Source organism: Monodon monoceros, unplaced genomic scaffold, assembly GCF_005190385.1.
Source record: "Monodon monoceros isolate NGI ecotype Baffin Bay Population unplaced genomic scaffold, NGI_Narwhal_1 Super_Scaffold_16, whole genome shotgun sequence".
Taxonomy (NCBI): Eukaryota; Metazoa; Chordata; class Mammalia; order Artiodactyla; family Monodontidae; genus Monodon; species Monodon monoceros.
The window spans coordinates 65,558,787-65,580,595 of NW_021703772.1; the positions used below are offsets into that span (position 1 = coordinate 65,558,787).

A 21,809-nucleotide genomic window follows, 5' to 3' on the forward strand; every position below is an offset into this window, starting at 1 on the left:
TGACTTTGAGATTATTCATTCTTTTTTTTTCATAACTTCTAATTTGAGTCTAGTATATGAGATATTATAGAAACACATTTTCAGTGAATTGTGGTCTTGACCACTGAAAATTTACTGAGAACCAAAGTTTCAGTTGTACAAGATGAATGCATTCTGGAAATCTAATGGACAACAATATGAGTATAGTTAACAATACCGTGTTGTGTACTTGAGATTTGCTGAAGGTAGATCTTCAGTGTTCTCAACGCACCCAAAAAGAAGAAATTGGTAACTACGTGAGGTGTTGGCAATTTAATTAACTTGATCGTGGTGATTATTTCACAGTATAAACCTATATCAAATCATCAAGTTGTACACCTTAAATATATACAATTTCTAATTGTCAATTATACCTCAGTAAAGCTGGAAGAAATGGGCAAAATAGGAGAAGAATAGGCAAAATCAATCTACAAAGATAGAAGTCAGACTAGTGGTTACCTTTAGCAGGTACAGAGTGGGAAAGGGCATGAGGGTGATTTCTGGGTGCTTGGAAATGTTATATCATGACCTGCATGGCTGTTACATGAGAATATCAATCTGTATACTTAAAATATGTGTACTATATGTATGTTCTCAATAAAAATGTAAATAAACAGATAAATATATTTTTTTAAATGACAAGAAAATCTACTAGCAAACACACATCTCTGAGTCATATCACTTTGAGCAGCTGTGCTCCACTCGAGACTTTATACTCACCGGACCTGCTGGGCTAAGAGGCTCAGCCTGATAAATTAAACAGGGCAACCAATTTTCTGAGCCCTTCAACCCTTTATCCACTTAATCATTCTTTTATCCAATCAACAAATAATCGTTAAATACCTTCTGTCTGCCAGGCTCAGACCTGAGCACTAGACAGAGAGAGAGCAGGGAAAACAAAACAATGTTTCTTACCCAAATAAATAGATAAATATTTAGTAGGTCTGATAAGTGATACATGCTATGGAGAAGTAAAGTGAAAATGGGAATACTAAGACTGAGGGGTAGAAGCCTACTCTCATACAAATAGAGTGGTCAGAGAAGGCCTTTCTAAAAAGATAACATTGGACCATGCAAATATATGAAGGAAGAGTATTTTAAGCAGAGTAATGAAGGCACATGCCCTGAAGTGGCGATATGCACATTTGAAAACAAAATCAAGAGGCCGGTATGAGTAGAACAGATTGAGAGGTGGAAAGGGTGGTAGAAGTTGAGGTTAGAGACACAGCGGAGGCCAGATCTCAAGAGCACTGAAAAGCATAAGAATCTCATTTAGAAGTCTCACGAAATGCCATCTTAAGAGCAGATAGGTGGATAGCAAGGGCAGAAGCTGGGAAACCTCTTGGATGTCCCTGCGGTAATCCAGGTGAGAGATGATGGGAGCATAGACTACTGTGGGAGTATTGGGGATGGTGAGAGTATGAGATTCTGAGTATATTTTCAAGTTAAAGCTGAAGGGATTTGCTGGTGGATTCGATGTTGGGTGTTAAAGCTTTCTTCTCTTCAGAAGAGTCAAAGATGACACCAAGCTCGGGGCCTCAAGAAACTGGAAATAGATGGTTTCCACATGAAGAGTTCAAAATGAGTGGGCTTGACAGGATGGAAAATTGGGAACTTGTTTACTCATAGTGGAAATGACCCTTACCAAGTCATGATTGGTTGACAGGTGTTGCGCTAGAACCAGTGCCAATTTACAGCAGCATTTGGCCTCTAGAGGTTTTTGTTACCTGAAAGGCAGCAGAAAAATCAAAGGAAGTGGGAGAGTTAAATCAGAATAGTTGTGTTTCAGTGAAGACGAACGCTAAAATGATTTTGTTGTTCATAGCCTCACATCCACTGATCCTTTTTAACTTCGTAACTATCACTTTATTCATTTGCATCTTGTTCCTCTTCACCTTTTTCTCCTCCCTCTTATTCTGTGGTTTTCCTTAGTTCTGTTTCATTAGCTTTGTCATTCAAGACTTCAGGTACCTTCCCCAGATCTGGTACTGCTCTTCACTATCCTTAATTCTACATGTCTTTGCAATCTATATAATTATGAACATGACATGACTCTGATTCTGCTTGGTTTTATATTATACTCCTTTTGGATTATACAATTAGTAACTCACAAAATCAAGATTAGGGTGTGAGAAGGATACACTCTTTTCCTTAAAATAATGTATTTTCTATTAATTTAGTAGGAGGAGCTAACTCAACTTTCCCCCAAAATGTTCTGAATTCCACTTCCTATAAAATAACTAATAACTAATTCTAAGTTTAGTGACACAATAACCAATAACCTTTGTGCCTATTTTTGTCTTTTTTTGGAAAGAAAATGTGGACAAAAAACTTGTTTTAAAGGATTTAGAAGTTTTTAAGAAGTGTTTAAAAAAAGACATGTTTTCCTAATAAATTTTTATATTATACTGATCATGCTGTTATATTTTTATTAATGGCTAAACTTAGAAGAGGCCTGTGGTTTCTTTTTTATTTGAAAGCATTAGTTTAACATGATGAAACACAATAGAGATTTTATTTAATGGATCACAAGAGCAAATTAATGAAACCACCCAAAAGAAATAGCATTTACCCATGGGGACCTATTAAAATGTTTGAGACATTCTGTGCTGTATTTACATTTAATTAATAGTCCTTTTAAAAAAGAAGGTGTGATATAGCGTTGCTAACCAGCTAGGTTGGAAATCTCTTGGGATATGCCTTTGCATAAAAGCTAGACAGGCAGTGGTCCTATTCTCCTGCTCAAAATAAGAGAGAAACTCTCTGAGGTGTGATAAATCCTGAGGACAATGCTTATGAACCTTCCTCTCAGATAAAAAGTTTACTTACTTTTCTAATTAGAATATATAGTGCCTTTTCCTGCCTCAATCATAAGAATAATATTTCTCTTCCACCTTAAGACCTACAAAAAGAAATCCCAAATAGTAAAATCTTCTTAACCAAAGAGATAACTTTCTCCTCCGGCAATTATACTTGATGCAGATAGATTCTGTTCTGCACAAGATCTTTGTTTTTAAAATAAATTCTAAAGTCTCAAGCATTAAGTTAATAAAAAAAAATTCCATCTTAAATTTTTCCACTCTATCTGGTGTTTTCTTTTGCCCCGAAAAAGATGATCTGGTGTCAATTTTTGGCCTTACCTTTTACTATTTTTTCATATCATTTTATAAAATATTCTTTCTTTACTAAATGCATTTGAGATATAAAGTAATTGTTTTAGATACAATGAAGATAAATTCTTTCAGATCTGAGGTCATGTGAACTGTAATTAACATAGGATAAATGAAGCCATGTGTATATTTTCCTTTCACCCTGTTTTTTTTTTTTTCTGTTTCATCCAAATTTTGTGTAAATTTTAGAATTCACAAAGACATGACCCTTCAGATCATGACTAATGCTTAGATTATTTTAGAGCTCTTTTTGGGGGGGTTATGTCTTTTAAGTCAACTATCCCAGCATGTGAATCTATGTAGAGGATTGTAGTAAGTACTGTGAGCAGAAAGAAAGGGCATAACAGAAACAGTTCAGCCTTCTGGGAACTTAGAAGTTTCCAGAGAGAAAGGACAGGAACACATAAAATTGTTAGCAAAAATGTCAGACTTGGGAGAAAAACATAACTTGCTACATTTCTATAAAACTGGAAAGTAAAGTACTAGGAGATACCTCATATTAAGGATCAATGAATTAATTTCGCTACAGAATCGTAAAAGAAGCCATAACAAGACATTGTCCAAAAAATGTATTTCATCAAGAGAATTCTACCTTTGTTGTTTCAGGACAGACAGCTTATGATTATATGAAGTTATTACTTGATAGGCTCAGTATTTTTAATGAAATATATTGTTTCATAGACAAGTAAATTATTTTTAGAGTGCCTAACTTCCAAACTTCTAAAACAAGTCTCTAAAAAATGCTGTTCCTTCTTGCTTTCCCACCTTCTACATTCCCTCCAAACGAGGTTTTTGATCTAAAATTTTTAAGAGAAGAATTCACTGTAGTTCCTCTTTTTAAATTCTTCCTTTTTTAAGTAATTTTGATGATTTATTTTTTAATCAACTTTAATTTTTTTTTAAATTTCAATCATTATCTCTCTGAGCCTCACTTGGTCATAGCTGTGTTCACCAGCCCTTCATGAAACTCTTCCCTGACTTTTCTTTTATCGCAGCCTCTTGTACATTTTCCCCACCCCAACTTTGTCACCTCCTTCAGGGTTTTCTCATCTTCCACCTTTCCCAGTGGTGGACAGATAAATGTTTAACAACCAGTTCTCCAAGAAAAAGAAAGTATGCATACATCCATCAGTTTACCATATATTTTACTGATATAAAGGATATGTGGTACACAATTTACAGGCAGTAATATAATCAACATCCTTCATTGAACATTCATATAGCTAATTGGTTCCCACAGAATGCTTTTGTTGAATTTTGCCAAAATTTTGTATTTATAAACAACAGTGGTTGCAACTGATGAGCAAGTATAGTTTTAACCTGAAGGTTGGTTGGTATTTTCATTTACATTAATCAGTAAGGTGAGAGTGAAACAAAAAGGCTGTGTGTCAGAACTTGACTCATTCATCAATGATGTGAACAAATCTTTGCTGAATCAGATAATAGAATTCGAATAATGAAGGAATATTTCCTCAATTTTTTGTGCTATTCACAGTGTAATGGCTACCAATATGGCATACTTTTCCAGTTTTATTAACGTTTTCTCCATCACTTTCTTAATTCTACTCTAGAAAATCAACAAGCCTGGATTTATAGCATTTGATGACTTTTGTAAAGATTCCCACCATGGCTGATCTCAAACTACTGGTGTGACTTTGCTGCATGTAGAGTTGGGAAGAGATACATAGTAGCCCAACAGTATAACATATTCTACCAACCAGGTAGAATGCTTAAATATATTCAAGAGCATAGATAATAGTAAAATGTAGAGTAATATATTTTTAGTATTTATTACCTTTTTAAAGTAAGTTATACTTTTAAGTTTATACAATTTAATTTTTGCTAACAGCTGCATTTAACAACAGGCTAGCAAAATTTCCTGGCAATTTAACAATAAGTTGTCAAGAACCAGTATGAGTTGGCTCCAGCATACCACTGAATTCTGTCTCTTAATATTGCTGTCCCAGAATGTTCCAGACTTGACCCTTTTCTCTCCTCATCCTAAATACTTTTTTGTGTGTGACCTCAACAACTGTCCTGATCTCAGCTGACACATATGTGCTAATGATTCCTACACATTCTTTTCCAGCCCAGACTTTTCCCCTGAGCTTCAGATTCACACCTCCAAATATCTACAGGATGTCTGTATTTAGAGGTTTCACTGGCATCTCAAACTCATTACCACCCCAAGCAGCTCCTGTTCCTGTGGTCTTCATTTCATTACTGATATCCACCCAGTTGTCTGGGCTTCTCCCTTCCTCTTACATCCCATATCCAATCAGTCAGCAAATGTGTTGATTTTACCGGCCAAATATGTCTTGACTCTGTTATTGCTCTAGTTCCTAACCAGAGCTGCCCAAATCTATCCTTCTTGTTGGGGATACTGAACCAGACCCTAAATGGTTTTCTAGCTCTGGGTCTTTCTTTGCTCCCCACCCCTCCTTCTTCTTCTCTTCCAACTTATCCTCTACAGTTGCTGGAGACATCTATTTATTTTTTTATTATTATTATAAATTTATTTTATTTTTTAATTTAATTTTATTTTTTTAAAATTATCTTTGGCTGCGTTGGGTCTTCATTGCTACGCACAGGCTTTCTCTAGTTGCAGTGAGCGGGGGCTACTCTTTGTTGCAGTGTGCATGGGCTTCTCATTGCAGTGGCTTCTCTTGTTGCAGAGAATGGGCTCTACGTGTGTGGGCTTCAGTAGTTGTGGCGTGCGGACTCAGTAGTTGTGGTTCACAGGCTCTAGAGTGCAGGCTCAGTACTTGTGGCACACAGGCTTAATTGCTCCGCGGCATGTGGGATCTTCCCGGACCAGGGCTCGAACCCGTGCCCCCTGCATTGGCAGGCGGATTCTTAACCACTGTGCCACCAGGGAAGCCCGAGACATCTATTTAAATTACAATCTTCCTATGTAATTTTCTGCTTAACAACCCTTCACTTACTCCTCGTTAGGATTTAGGATATAGCCAAACTCCTTAAGGTGGGAGAAAATGCTTTCCATAATCTGACCAGTTTCTCTTCCTTATCTCTCATCCATGCCTTTTCTGTACACTTTGCTTTCATCAAAATTCTGAACTACTTGTAAGTCCTGTACACGGCACATTTTGCTGCCTCTTGGCCTGGAATTCCACTCCACTCTTTTTGGCTACTACTTTGATTCAGTTCAGGTCCCACCTCTTCCAGAAAACCTCCTCTGACCTCACTTCCTCAACAAATAAGCCAGGTTAGGTGAATTTCTTCCAAGCTATCAAACATAACCCCAGCATATCTGTCATTTTAGTTGCATTATCCAGTTATAGTCATTTATTTCTATATCTAGCCGCCTAACCAAAAACCAGTAATAGATATCTTGAGGAGAAGAAACTATGTACACAGCTGAGTAAAAAGGTTAATCAATAAATGTTTGATGGGGATATGAATGAATTAACCTAAACAGCTTTAAATAAAATATTCTTCAGTTTTTTATAGCAGTGTGTTTTACATCTGGGATTCCAGAGTCAGATTTGTTTTTAACTTATAGTACTTGAAACAGTTTCATCTGTTTCTTGTAATCAAGATCTGTTTATTTTGAACTGAATTATAAGACCTTCTACTAATTTTTAAAGTATTACATAGAATGCTGTTTCTCAAAGGGTTTTTTATAGAGGAGTTGAAGCAGCACCAGACTGTAGACTAAATTCATATCAAGAAGGCCATGAAATACATTTTTGTCTTGAGATTTTAGTTCATTCGTTAACCAATAATTATTTACTGCTCATTGTGTATTAGGATTACATTAGGGCTGCAATCATAAAAAGAACAATATGCGGTTTAAACACTGTAGAGGAGATTGATGAGAAACTAGGGAAGAACAGAAAACACGAATACATCCCAAGTTAGAAATTACTGATACAAGTATTAAGAAAACACCAGGGAGAGTTAAGAGATGAGAAAAGGTAGCATCCAAGTTGAAACTATTTGAAGCTTCAGGTGTAAGTGTTAGAAATTATTTGGTTGAGGAACTATCATAGGGAGCGCTTTGCATTAAATAATGTATGTTAAGTATTTTATGTATTCTGAATATCCAGATTTTACATGCCTGTCTTTCTTGCCAGGTTGTGTGCAGAGGCTCCCATGCTGCCAAGTTAACACAGAATCAGGGAAAGGAAAAATCTGGTGGAACATCAGGAAGACCTGCTATAGGATAGTTGAGCACAGTTGGTTTGAAAGCTTCATTGTTCTCATGATCTTGCTTAGCAGTGGTGCGCTGGTAAGTGATCTGACATCTAAGGCTTAAATCAATTAAGTCATTATTTTTAATAGATGAGTTGAAGATAAAAATATCATGGCAAATGGTTTTACTTAAAAATTAATCCCTCTGATCAGTCCTAAGGACAAAATTTTAGTTAGCTCAGTAAATATTTACTCCATGCCTGGCATTATTCTTGCTGCCCTGAATGCAAAGTTGGATAAGATCCAGATACTTTTCTCAAGGAGCTCAGAGAGCATTAGGGAAGTGAGAGGCACAAGTGATACAGAATTGGGATGTGTTTGTAAGTGAAGTATATGCATGATTAAGCTCTGGAGCAGGAAGTGTTGTCTGCTTGGGATTTCAGAACGGTAGATGTTCCTCCAGAACTCGGAAAAGGGAAGCAGAAGAGTCCTGAGGGCTGCACTTCAGTTCTTGCCTTTCAGTTCCATTGTCTTTCATAACCTCTGCTAGCTGCTAGAACATTCTCTCAGCATCTTCATGGATCTGTCCATTCTCTCTGTTCCAACTTCTCTGTTTTCTTCAATATTGAGGATTACATTTCTCCAAAAGTGCTAAGGATCATTTTTAAAGTATTGATATAAGAACTTGGAATAAGAAGAATAAGAATGGCACAAGCCCGTGACTATGGACAGGTAGTCCAGTGTTACCACCAAGGATACAGGTCCTTTTGCTTTCATTTTCTCCAACAAAGTGAATATTGTTTAAACTTGAAAGAGAAAAATCTAATACTTTAGACCTGTTTAGGTCAGCAGTCATTTTCAGTGGCTTCAGTGAGATCACTTCTTTAAGTCCATTCAGATTATTTCCCACGGGCCTTGTGGCTATGACCACAGTACCATCGTCTATCACTTACTAAAATTTCTTGGAAAGTGATAAAAGATGTCACATTGATGGAATAAATATAACAGTGATTTGTAGAGCTGAAACTTTTAATGAATGTTAAAGTATTGGTGCAAAATTCAAAGGAAGAAACCATCGTCTGTGTTCTATAGCCCTATTAAGCTACTGCATTCATTCATTTAGCAAACCTTTCCTGCTGTGTTCTTGACACGGTGCTAGGCACTGGGAATGTACAAGCACATAAGAGCTGAAGGAGAGGGCTTAAATCCTACTTCTGTGTCGAAGTAGAGTGCAGAGTTAGAGAGATTTATAAAAGGGGCTGACCCTGGAATCATGTCTTAAGTTACTAGGACTTACCTAATTTGAAGGAGGATAAAAGGGGAGTCAGATGAGTGGAAATCCTTGAATGTGTCAGAGATCATGATTCTTTTAGGGCACTATAAATAATTTCATTCTTTTGTACTCTCTTCCTCTTGACCTCTGGTGATCAGCCCCCTGCACTGGTGCAAAGGCTAGAACTAAGTGTTACACGGTAACTGTAAACCAGAAGAAAGACAGCTGGCCTGTAATAGTATTATATCTCAGTGCTCTCTTTATCAGAATTTCATTTCCTGTTTTTGTCATGAATCATAAGCTTTAAGTTGTACCAAATTTAAATCTGAATATTATTTTCACAGGCTTTTGAAGATATATATATTGAAAAGAAAAAGACCATTAAGATTATCCTGGAGTATGCTGACAAGATATTCACTTACATCTTTATTCTGGAAATGCTTCTAAAATGGATAGCATATGGTTATAAAACCTATTTCACCAATGCCTGGTGTTGGCTGGATTTCTTAATTGTCGATGTAGGTACTTTTGAGTAAATTTTAAAAGGGGATTTATTCTTACAAATAAGTGTTCTCAAAAACCTTCACTAATGTTAAATATTATCACATTTAGATAGGTGATATGCAAAAAAATTTTTTTTCCCAGGCAGGCATAGCTATACGTTATATCTCCTATGTTCTCTCAGACTTCCTCTATGAGATATTTAATTTTTGATACTGTATGTTAATGATTTTATGTTTGATTATTTTTTGATTCACCTTTTTTTCATATACGTTACATAGTTAGTGCCTAGAAAAATGAATGGTAAGATGAACACTTTTGTAATACAATAGTTTTAAAGAAAGGCTAACCAAAATAAGAAATAATAGAAGGAATGTAGATTATTTCTTTTCTCTTAAGCTGTAAATATGATTACACCTTTTAAAAATTATAAAATATATGATATTCAGAAACTTAAAAATATTGTCAGTGTTCTTTTCATCTCTCAGATTATAAAAAATGTTTACAAGTAGAGTTGAATTTATTTTTAGTTAAGAAAGAGATATGGCTATTTAATAATGAAATTTTTTTGTATTTGAAAATCTGAAGTAGCGCTTCTCAATATTTAGGGGTATGTAATATGCAGAATTCAGGGAAGTTATATAGCTTCAATTTGAAATATTTAACATTTTGAAAAAACTAAATAAATTATATATATGTGTGTGTTTGTGTGTGTGTGTATATATATATATATATACACATAATGCATATAATTATATATATATAATGTTTTCATAATGCAACAGAGAGAGCAAAACTCCACTCAATTGTGTTGCTGATAGAGGTGCAGATCTAGGCATGTGGATTTTGGGGAGGAGCTGAGATTTTTTTTATTTCTCAAAAATTGAGAAATTTATCTAGCACAGTTGCTCTCACAGTGTGATCCCTGAACCAACAGCATTGGCACATGTGGGTGGGAACTTGTTATAGATACTCAGGTCCAACTCTCAGGTCCAACTCAAGTGCTACTAAATCAGAAACTCTGGTGTTGGGATGCAGAAAATTCTTGTAATAAGATCTCCAGATGATTCTGGTACATATTCAGGTTTCAGAACCTGATTTGATATTCTTTTGATTTGATATTCAGAGGATGGATTTGTTTGATTTCTGCAAGCTTCCTGATTAGTTGAAACTTATTTGATTGAGCATTATTCATCAGTAGGGGCATATATCATGCACATACACATGTGTACATAAATAGATAAATATATGCGTATACATATGTTCTTAGTTACAGACTACATATATTCAATATAATAACACTCATTTAACAATGGTTTGGAGATCAGGTTAACCATTTCCTTAGGGGTTATTCAAATTATCATAGACATTTTAAACCTTTATTTTTTTCTGATTAAAAAGGAACATTTATTATTCTGATTAAAAAATACACATTTTTTAAAGCATACTTAAGTGGGAAATAATGGACCTGAATGACTGGGTGAATTTAAGAGTGATACTGAGGATTAGTTAGTAATTCTGAATACATAGCATAAGCACCTAAAAACAAAGAGTTATGTTACATTTAGTGAGACATTTAGAAGTAACTGTATGAGAGCAAAACACTTCAACACATCCTGATTCAAAAATCAGTTCACTGTGTTTCTGATAGCAGCAGTAGTGAACTTGCAAGCAATACATTTTTCTACTTCTTCAATAGTTAAACATAAGGAACTTGACTCTCCTGTTGCTCCTAATCTTTCCTGGAAAACTTCAATCTTTCAGTCATTACTTAATTCCAATGAACTGCATTGCGGACATTGTTCTTAGGCATTGCCTCCTGCTGCACGCAGTGTGAAACAATGGATATTTTAAATGGAACTTATTCAAAGACTGAATACATTTACCGATCCAGATCTTGGGTCATTGAAGAGCTCATTGGTCCTTACCAAAACATGTATTGATTTTACTTCTGTCCATGTTCTTTCTTCTGAGATAACTTACGACAAGAACACAAATTTCTGTTGGATACTGGTGATGGTGATTGTGGAGGGTCCGTCTAATATGACGAAGTTCTTGTGTGTCTATGTTGTTTGTGAAGCCAGTGAGATCACCTGCTTGTGTGCTCTCTTCAGTACAATTGAGATTTTCTCCCACTAATTATTGATAGGAAGATCTTTGGTGCCAATTCTGAGAAACTGTAGGTCAGAATAATCTTCTGGGGAATTTGCCTCATCTCAAAGTCATGAGTCTTCAGAGTGCTTTTGAAAAAGGTCTATACTGGGACTTCGATTTGGTTGAGTGATTGCCACACTCTTTTAACTTAGCTTCAGAATCACACACTTTGTTATGCCTTGGGCTTTATTCCAATTGAAATTTTGATAGTTGCTTTACTTAAATGTTCAGGATTAATAAGCAAGTACAAAACCATTGACTACAGAAGTGTGAAAAGCATGTGTGATTTTTTTATTCAGATATAAGAAATAACTTACTTTCCTTCTATTATTTCATCTTATTTAGGTTAACTTTCCTTTAAATCTATTTCCTTTAAAAAGCATCTATCTTATCCAATTTTTAGACAATAAGTAGATAACTTTATGTATAAAATCATATTGTTCTTGTTGAACTGCTCTTAGTGATCTTTGAAATTGACTTTTTCTCTTCATGCTTTATTATTTCATTGAAATGATTAATGAAATTTTTCTTCTTTTTTAGGTTTCTTTGGTTACTTTGGCCGCAAACGCTCTTGGCTACTCAGACCTTGGCCCCATTAAATCCCTTCGGACACTTAGAGCCTTAAGACCTCTGAGAGCTTTATCTAGATTTGAAGGAATGAGGGTAAGAAAATACTAAACTTCTAATATAATATTCATATTTCCTAATGGAGTGTAAGATATGAAAAAATGGGTATGTAGGAATTATGGACTGTTTATATTTACACACATGTGCATATATATACGTATATATGGGCTGTTTATGTATATAAGTGTGTATACATGTGCATATAGATGCAGTATTTCATTGCCTATTGTTTAACAAAGACTAAATCAAATACAGTAATGCCTCTATATTATATTGTGAGGCAGTGATTCAAATAAGTGACTTTTCCCTTCCTAAATGACAATCTTTCCTATGCTAGGAAACTCAGGTGAAGGGGACACTCTTAGTCCTGACAGTATCTCTCATATACAAGTCACGAAGGACCTGCCTTTATCAGGTGCTCAAACAATTTTTTAAGGAACTACCCTGGGTGTGGGGCATAAGAAAAGACAGAGAAGTGAAGTAGCATCAGGCATCACTTTTAATTTCATTCTTTAAATACATGGCTCAGTGAAAGTGGAAATAGCTCCAAATTATATTTGAGAAAACTAAAGCTCTGATTTTACTTAATTTGCAGTAGGCAGCATAGTACCTGAAAAGAGATTCATTTTGCAGAAACAAACAAGGTGAGCTAAATAATGACTACCAGCAACTTAGCTTTAGGGCTGTATTAAACCAGCAACTTCTTCATAAAATCCATGCTTTATTTTCTCTAATGAGTCTATATCCTCATTTGTTGCTTCTCTCCTTGAATTTCTTCCTCTCCAGATATATTCCTGCTTTCTCATTCCTCCATTCTCTTGGCCAGGAATGTTTCTCCCTGCCCTATCTCAATCCTAACTCATCAATATAGTAAATACCTACTCATCTTTTAAGCCTCAGTTTAAATGTGCCTTGTCTGTCCACCACCAGGTATAATTGAGCATCCTTTCTATATGTTCAGACACATAACATCCTCATTATATTGCATCGTACTTATTTATTTATCTGACTGCCTCTCTAACTGTAGTCTCTGAACAGTTTGCTTACTGCATCTCTTAAATGTGGTCAGCATCATCTGAAAACTTACTAGAAATGCAAATTCCCAGGTTCCACCCCAGATATACTGAGTAATAAACTCTGGAATGGGGCTCAGAAATCTGAAGCCTCAGGTGAATGAATGTTAGTTGTGTTTTAGTCTAGCAGATCTTCATTACATTATGACTGTAACCTAATTATGACTGTAACCTCTACTTGTTAGTGTATCCGGTGTATGTTGGTCCCCATGTAAATATATGAAAGATCATGATTATACAAAGATTTTTTTTCATAATTAAAAGTCAAGTACTTTTGATCATGTAAGAATTGAAATTACAAGTTTCATTTTATACAGAACGGTAGTATTGGAGTTGACATTAATTTTTCTTTTTGAGCATTAGTAGAATGTTGCGATCTATTCAGAACTTATGACTGATCCCTGGACTCAAGCAGAGCGTGTACTACATTCTCATGATCAAGTAATATACTTTCCCCATCAAGATATTAATACATCCCTCAGTGATTAAGCCACTCCATTATTTTACCCTGTTTGCTCTCTGTTGTTTATCTAATATACAGGTGAACTGGATGCAGGAGAATGTTTTAATATATTTGGAGGGACAAGTATGTCTACTTAGTTACGTTTGTTAGCCGTGCGAAACAGGGATGTTTCTTCAAATTGCAGGGTCGTTTTAAAGAATAAATGAAGTATGATTGGAGGCATTTTGTAGTTAGCTTCCTTTAAAAAGGCTTGAGGTTCTTGAACTTACTGACTTTTCCAAATGGCTTCTCATCAGAACGATATGTATCCATCTCCCTCAGAGACTCATCATTACGCACATTCTTTCAGCACCAAAACTGTGTGTGAAATTTTGTACTATAAAAAGAGTACAATGGTAAATAGACCCCAGTCCCCCAAGAGTGAGCCAGGACAGCGGTCGTGGGGAGACAGAGAGGGGAATAGTAGTTATTCTGTGACATCTGCTATAAAACAGTAGGCACACAGTGCTACGGGAGTAGAGATGAAAGTGGCTGCCTGGGGAGGTCTGGGAGGGGCTTCATATGGAGGTGACCTCGCAGCCATGACTGAAAGAATGGGCCCCAAGTCACAGGCAGGTGGGCATTCCAGGCAGAGATGCAACTTGGTAGAGGACAGTGTTGACTAGGCAAGGTATGTTTGAGCAGTGACTATAAGAATCAGCGTGCCTAGGTTATGAGCATAGTGGGAGGGTAGCAGGAAATGAGGATGAAAATGTAGGCTTGAATAAGAGCTGACCGTTTGGAATTCTACTCTCTAATTCTGTTCTTCCTAACCCTTTGGGGGTCATGTACGTTGTAAGAATCTCATAAAAGTAGAAATCATTTCTCCGTAAAGAAAGCGTACCCATAATAATGTTCTTCATGTGATTTCATGCCCCCATGGAACCTCTATAGGTCCATATCTACCCATGAACCCCAGGGTAATAACTGTTGTTCTTGACCTGTTGTTCTTGTTCTTGTTGTTCTTGAACCCCAGGGTAATAACTGTTGTTCTCAGGGTCAACAACCAAAGCCTACAGGCTGGATGCCTGTTTTTATAAAGGAAGTTTCATTGGATCACAGCCATGCCCATTTGTGTATATATGATCTATCGCTGCAATGGCAGAATGGAATAGCGGTAACAGAAATCATAATCCGCAAAACCTAAAAATATTTAAGAAAATGTTTGACAACTCCTGCTCTAGACAATCTCAAAAGTAGTCAGGGATCCTGCTTGATACATTGCAAGAAAAAAGGGAGCACGTACTCTTTACTTAACAAGTTATTCTTTAACACCTTTGCACTCAAATTCAGAGTAGAGGTCAACTGTAAGAAGATAGTAAGTTTGGAAAGATGAGGTAATTTAGAAAATCTGGAGGGTGATAAATGCTACAGTGGTCGCCATGAAGGAACACTGGGTGGCAAGAGGCACTGGTGATCAATAGTATTGGAAATGCTGAAAAGCAGAAATAAAGGGAGTATTAAAGATAAACTATTCTGTATTTTTTGTTTTTAATTGAGGCCAGCACTATCTATATTTAGCCAAGGGCTTATGTATAAAGTGTTTTTAAGAGTTAGAATAATAAATTTGAAAAGATTGCTCTCATTCTGTAGATGAGGAAACAGAGGTCCCAAGGTCTTAATTAAGTTTACATATCACACAACTAGCAGAACCAGTTAAATCTATGGCATTCAAACCGTGAAAAGATTCCCAATCTTAACTCAGCTTATATGTACTAGTAGTTTCTCTATATGGGAGAATTTTAGCACTGGTAATTCTAGGACTATGAACCATTAAATGTACATTTTACTTATTTTAATTGTTTACATTTATAAATTTCTTTCTTTTCTAGAGCATGCAGATTTTATGGCTTCACCTTACATGTATCAGGTTTTTGGTTTATTTTTATTTTTTTCATTTATTTAAGCTGTCATATAATCTTAGTGATTTGTTCTGTATTGCTGCTAGTAGTTTCACTGTGTGATCCTCATGTACTTTTGTACACTCATTGATCAAGGGGCTCCTGTCTTATTTAGTCCTGATGAGCACACAGTAGGCCTTCAATAAGTACGTGCTGGTTGGTTGATTTATGTCTTAAACATGTAAGGGTGGCTTTTCTAACGTCTTTAATTCTGTACTGTGTTTCATTAATGTTGCCCATTTAACATTCATACTAATCCTAATCATTCTTTCTTTTGAATGCTAGGTGGTCGTGAATGCACTCATAGGTGCAATCCCTTCCATCATGAATGTGCTACTTGTGTGTCTTATATTCTGGCTAATATTTAGCATCATGGGAGTAAATTTGTTCGCTGGCAAGTTCTATCAGTGTGTTAACACCACAGATGGGTCACCATTTCCTACAAGTGAAGTTGAAAATCGTTCTGAGTGTTTTGCACTTATGAATGTTAGTCAAAATGTGCGGTGGAAGAACCTGAAAGTGAACTTTGATAATGTTGGACTTGGTTACCTGTCTCTGCTTCAAGTTGTAAGTGAGCCCTTTTATGAATGCTTGACATTTTGGTGCACACTGGATGGAGGAGCTGTCATTATTTATATAATTATTAACTAAAAATTAAAGATAAAGTACTTTGTGACTTTAAAAATAGAGTTGGTCTTTTTAGAACATGTGCCTATAAACATGAAAACAGAACATGGGTTCTGTTGCATTTTATCCACCTTTTTGGAGTCACCTGATCCCCTGCCATTGTGCCATCTGAATACTGCGTGCAAAAATGAATAGTCATGTTTTGGACTGCACTTTTACACTACAGGGAAATGAGAAGGACTTCCCACGGGTATGGAGAATCCTTAAGATATGGAAAAAAATTGTTTCCTTTGTTATTCATAAAATTCTCCTCCCCACTCTGGAAAAAAATAAAAGTTCATGTACAAAACTCACAGGCAGTTGTGACAACCTGGCAATAATTAACTAGGAGTCAGATTTAGGATGTGACTTTGTGATGTGTCCCTCCCCTTTTTTCCCTTGACACAGCATCTTATGTTAAATTGGTATTTTGAAATACAGTGGGCTCTCCTTATCCATGGGTTCGCATCTGCCTAATGCAAGGGACTTGAGCATGGGCAGATTTTGGTATCTTCAGGGGGGCCCTGGAACCAATCCCCTGCAGATACCGAGGGACGACTGTATAGTAAAACTCACTAATTTAGTATTAATTAATAAATGCTATAACATTAAACACACTAAACTCACTTGTGACTATTTTAAAGTATGAGGTTCAGATTCTATAAATTTTATATTTACAGGCAACATTTAAAGGATGGATGGATATTATGTATGCAGCAGTTGATTCTGTTAACGTAAGTATTGGTAAACATAACGCTAAACTCTACAATTTTGAAAAGTTCCTTAGTTTAGTTAGGCTGTTTTCAAACAGCAGCTCCAAGGAGCCCTTGGTATGTGCACACACACTGAAGAACACCCACCTGGTGGTAGCCTAGTGGTTACCTGTGCAGCATTTGGAAACAGAGCTTGGCTTAAATTCTGGCTGTCCCATATCAGACAAGCTTGCATATGACTTCGAGCAAATTACTTTATCTCTCTGAGCCTGTTTATTGATTTATGAAAAGAAAGTAATTCACCGCCTACGTCATGGGATTGTTCTGAGTGAGGATCCAACTAGAAAATGTTAAGTAGAACGCTTAGCACAGCCTGGCAATAATAAGTGCTCAGTAAATATTTGTTTATCAAAATAAAAAGGAAATAACATATTTTATTCATAGTTTTTACTGCTTTTATATTTTAAAGTTCCTTGAAAGAGTTTATGCGAAATTAGTCACACACTAAGAAAGTTTGAAGACTGCTGACTATTTCATATTGTCACAAAAGCCACAGAAGACGTTGTAATCAAATGAAAAAAAAAAGATTTATATAAATGTGATATCATCTCTTTTATTTTTTTCTGGAAATAAAAATTATGCATTACGTCCTTTACTTACTAAATTGTCCTACAATCTGAGAATAAGTACTACAGTGGATAAGCCCTTTGTAGCAATTTGAAGATTATATTCATAGTAAGCATGTAATAAATATTTATTTAGTGTTGAATAAATTTTTAAGAATGATTATGTTGAACCTTGTCAACACTATGGCTTCTGAAAAACTACGTTTACCTAGGATAGCACTGTTTGAATTACCTTGTCAAACCATGTGAAAAAGAAAATGATGAATTTTATTGTCAACATACTGCTAACTTTTGTTAATTTTATAGGTAGACAGGCAGCCCATATATGAATACAGCCTCTACATGTATATTTATTTTGTCATCTTCATCATCTTTGGGTCATTCTTCACCTTGAACTTGTTCATTGGGGTCATCATAGATAACTTCAACCAACAGAAAAAGAAGATAAGTATTTCATGTTTTTGTCATTGCACTGAAAGAAATTAACAATTATTTTCCCAAAAATACAATGTGAAATTTAATTTGATGTCAGTTAGTAATTAGTTCATTAGAATTTCATTAATTTTCCAAGTAATTGGTTACTATACAATGATGGATATGCTTAATCTCATTCATCTCCGCACAGAAAATAATCATCTCCTAAGTCATAATTATTTTTAAGAAATATATCAACTATTCAGTTTTATTTTCCAATGTTCCCTATAGGGGATTGATTAAGAAAATTCAACGAACTAATTATTTACTCAAAACATGTTTCATAAGTAGTTACTGTATTCTGTTCTGAGCCACTGTTCTGTGTGGTATGTATTGGGCTGGTACTTAAAAAGAACAACAGAAGATACTTTCCTGAGCTCAAGGAGTTTATATAGCAGAAGAAATGACACAGGTAATTAAAGTTAAGATTTGCAGGTCAGACACAATGAGATTTTTGTTTCATTAATGTTCACATCAACTGTATCAGTCTTAGGGCTGCCATAGCAAAGTACCACATACTGGGTGGTTTTGAACATCAGAAGTTGATTCTTTCACAGTTCTGGAAGCTAAAAGTCCAAAATCAAAGTGTTGGTAGGACCATGCTTTCCTCAGAGTCTCTAGAGGAGGATCCTTCTTTGCATCTTCCAGCTTTTGGTAGCTCAAGTATTCCTTGGCTTATGGCAGGGTAACTTCAGTCTCAGCCTCTGTGGTCACATGACGTTCTCTCTCTGTCTCTCTCCTCTCCTTATAGGGGCACCAGTCATATTGGATTAAGGGCCAACCCTACTCCAGTATGACCTTATTTTAATTACATCTTCAATGACACTATTTCCAAATAAGGTCTTTCTGAGGTACGAGGGGTTAGGACTTCAACATATCTCCTTTTTTATTTTTGGCAGGGTGAGGAGGGGGGTTGGACACAGTTTAATCCTTAACATCAACCATGAGAGGAACTATTATTATAGACTTTGTCTGATAAATGAGGAAAGGCACGAGATTTTGAGTGACTTACCCACGATTATGCACCTGGTTAAGTGTTAGGGTTTTAATAGTCAGTAGTTGATCCCATGTACCTTGTATATTACTTAGGCCCTTTCCTATGCTGTACCCTCAAATACTATAATATGACATAGTGATAAATGCAGTAAGAAAATTAACAACAAAAAATGTAAATGGGCAGTCAGAGGAAAACGAGATACAGCTATAGAAAGTTTTATGATATATGTGACAATTGAGCAGGCCTTGGAAGATGGATGAAAAGACACAAAGCAAGTGGCAGGCAGAAGGATAAGTAAGCCACATGAAGGGTCAGAGAAGTGTGTGAGCACATGCACCATGCTGGCAAAGGAGGTGCACTGCAGGAGAAATACCAGTCTATCCACTTTGGATGGAGTTTTGAGAAGAGAAATAGAAAAGATGAGGTCTTTATTTGATTGAGAGCAGATCTGAAAAGTCATGTTAGATATTTTTCAGTAGGATCTGATGTGTCATTGAGGTATTTTGAGTACGGAAGAACGTATAAGCAGGACATAGACATCTGTTAAGATGTGATGACATGTCTGATCGTGTGTAAAATACTTTACACAGTAATCTTCGTCACATTTTATAAGTCTACAGAGCACAGTATCCCCACTTCACCTTTCAGAGGGGTTGTGTGACTTGCACATGGTCTGATAGCTAAGAAGTAGCTTCATCATGCATCTAACTCCAGGGTCTCTTTTCCCAGAGATTATGAAAACTCAGCTTTAATTAAAAATTTAACCTAACAATGATGCAGGGAATGACTGGGGAGAGACCAAAGACTAGGTCAGACCCTGCTTTACCTGACACCTAGACCACACTTAATTCTCCAAATTAGTCATTTGCAGCAATAGAGAATAGGGGATTCATTCAGTTAAGAGATTTTAGGGGGTAAGGTCTACAGTGTTGTTTGTGATTTGCAGGAGAAAAAAATGTCTAAGAAGTCTCAGTTTTCTCAAAGTTAACAGAGTTACAGTGGCTGTAGCACCACCCACAGGAAAAGAGACCTTTGAAGGGTGAGTGCTGGAATACCAGGAGGAAGTGATTTCAGATACTGGCTTAGCATCTAAGAAAAGACAGGTGTACATGCAGTGAAATGTCATCAGTGGCCGTGATTGACTAGTCTCAGGTGAAAGAAGATGTAGCAAATATTAAATATTATTTATGCTTATATTTCCAAATACAGGTGTTTATTTTTCAAAGAATTTTTAAAATTCCATGTTCCATTTTTACATTTTATATCTAACAGTCAAACTTAGCTAGCATTATCATATATTCATGCCTTTAGGCAGAGGATCTTGAATAATTAATAATCTTGAAAATAATTTCACAAATTATACCCTAATTTCCAATTTATTTTTCCTACTTTAGTCATTATATACGTGTATATGTGATATATAGGCACATACATATGGTTCTCCAGCATTCCCTGTATATAATAAATTATAGTGGATCTAGAAAGAGTAGTATGACATGACAGGACAGCCACAGCCCTAATTGCTTTGATCCCCTTGCTCTTGAATGTTATTCTTACAACAAGAATTGCCACTGCAGGAAGATGGGTTGGGTAGACATCATTACCAGTAATGTCAGGCGAAAGTTACTAATTTCAAAGCAGTGACAGCTACAGTTATCCCCTACCATTCTTCCAGTGTTTCGCTTGCATTCTAAGCTGCTTTTTATCTTCTGACCCTTTCTGAATGGTTTAGGGTTTCTTTACAACCTACTAAGAGAAGGAAAGAAGACAGGACCAACACGTCAATTAATAATCTACTACAGAGGAGGTCTCCTGCTAGAGGCCTCTATATGAATTCATCTAATCCATAGAACAAACAAATGAAAGTGGTATCTCTATACAAGTGTATAAACCGAGGCCTAGAGAAGATAAACAACTTGTTTCAAATCAAGTAGTAGGTCATTGGTAGTCAGGATCCAAAGTTCTGTTTGACTGCAAAGCCTATTTTTTCCACAATGCAATGTTGCCTCTTAATGCTTTTTAACTTCAACACTTTGGTCTCAGTTTAGGACCCTGCCAAATTCCCATACCTCTTTCTAATCACCAGCCCCACTTTACTAGTTTGCCAACTATCCATCATTCTTATACACACTGTTATCATCTTTAACAAATCCGTGTGATAATTGGGTTTTAATAGTTCATCAGAAAATATACTTCTGAAAATTAGAACATAAGTTATTAATGAGTTCAAGTTATAAAAGGGAAATGTATGCAATGTATTTACACAAATGACTAGTACAGACCTGGGTACATAGGAGTAAATTCTAAGTAACATCAACCCTTTTCAGTAACTATAACTGTTTGGAAGGTTAATAACAACAACGGAAGTTATAAATAATTATTGAGCGTTTGAAATACAGTATCTTAATTGATCCTCACAACAAACCAATGAGGTAGTTACTCTTGTAATAATGAGATGATATAACCTTAAAGAGATTAAAAAACTTACCCAAGGGCAACAGAGATGGGAATTGAACGAAGATGATCTTACACCAGAACTGGGGTCTTCTTAACTACTATATAATACAGCCTTGACAGAGTGTAAAGACCAGCCTGACTTACAGAATGTCTGCCACCTAGCTTTTTTTTTTTAATTTTAAATTTTTATTATTTTTTACATCTTTATTGGAGTATAACTGCTTTACAATGGTGTGTTAGTTTCTGCTTTATAACAAAGTGAATCAGTTACACATATACATATGTTCCCATATCTCTTCCCTCTTGCGTCTCCCTCCCTCACACCCTCCCTATCCCACTCCTCTAGGTGGTCACAAAGCACCAAGCTGATCTCCCTGTGCCATGTGGCTGCTTCCCACTAGCTATCTACTTTACGTTTGGTAGTGTATATATGTCCAGGCCACTCTCTCACTTTGTCACAGCTTACCCTTCCCCCTCACCATCAAGTCCATTCTCTAGTAAC

General features: G+C 35.9%; 1 protein-coding gene across 3 annotated transcripts in view; it reads left to right on the forward strand.

The window, feature by feature from the left end:
- SCN9A (sodium voltage-gated channel alpha subunit 9) overlaps positions 1-21,809 on the forward strand; it is a 148,237-nt gene that overhangs the window by 117,879 nt on the left and 8,549 nt on the right. For all 3 annotated transcript variants that reach the window (XM_029225298.1, XM_029225300.1, XM_029225299.1), the window contains 6 exons: positions 7,286-7,440; positions 8,961-9,134; positions 11,812-11,934; positions 15,660-15,941; positions 16,721-16,774; positions 17,686-17,823. In XM_029225298.1, coding sequence (XP_029081131.1) covers positions 7,286-7,440; positions 8,961-9,134; positions 11,812-11,934; positions 15,660-15,941; positions 16,721-16,774; positions 17,686-17,823 — 926 coding nt within the window. The remainder of the gene's footprint in view (positions 1-7,285; positions 7,441-8,960; positions 9,135-11,811; positions 11,935-15,659; positions 15,942-16,720; positions 16,775-17,685; positions 17,824-21,809) is intronic.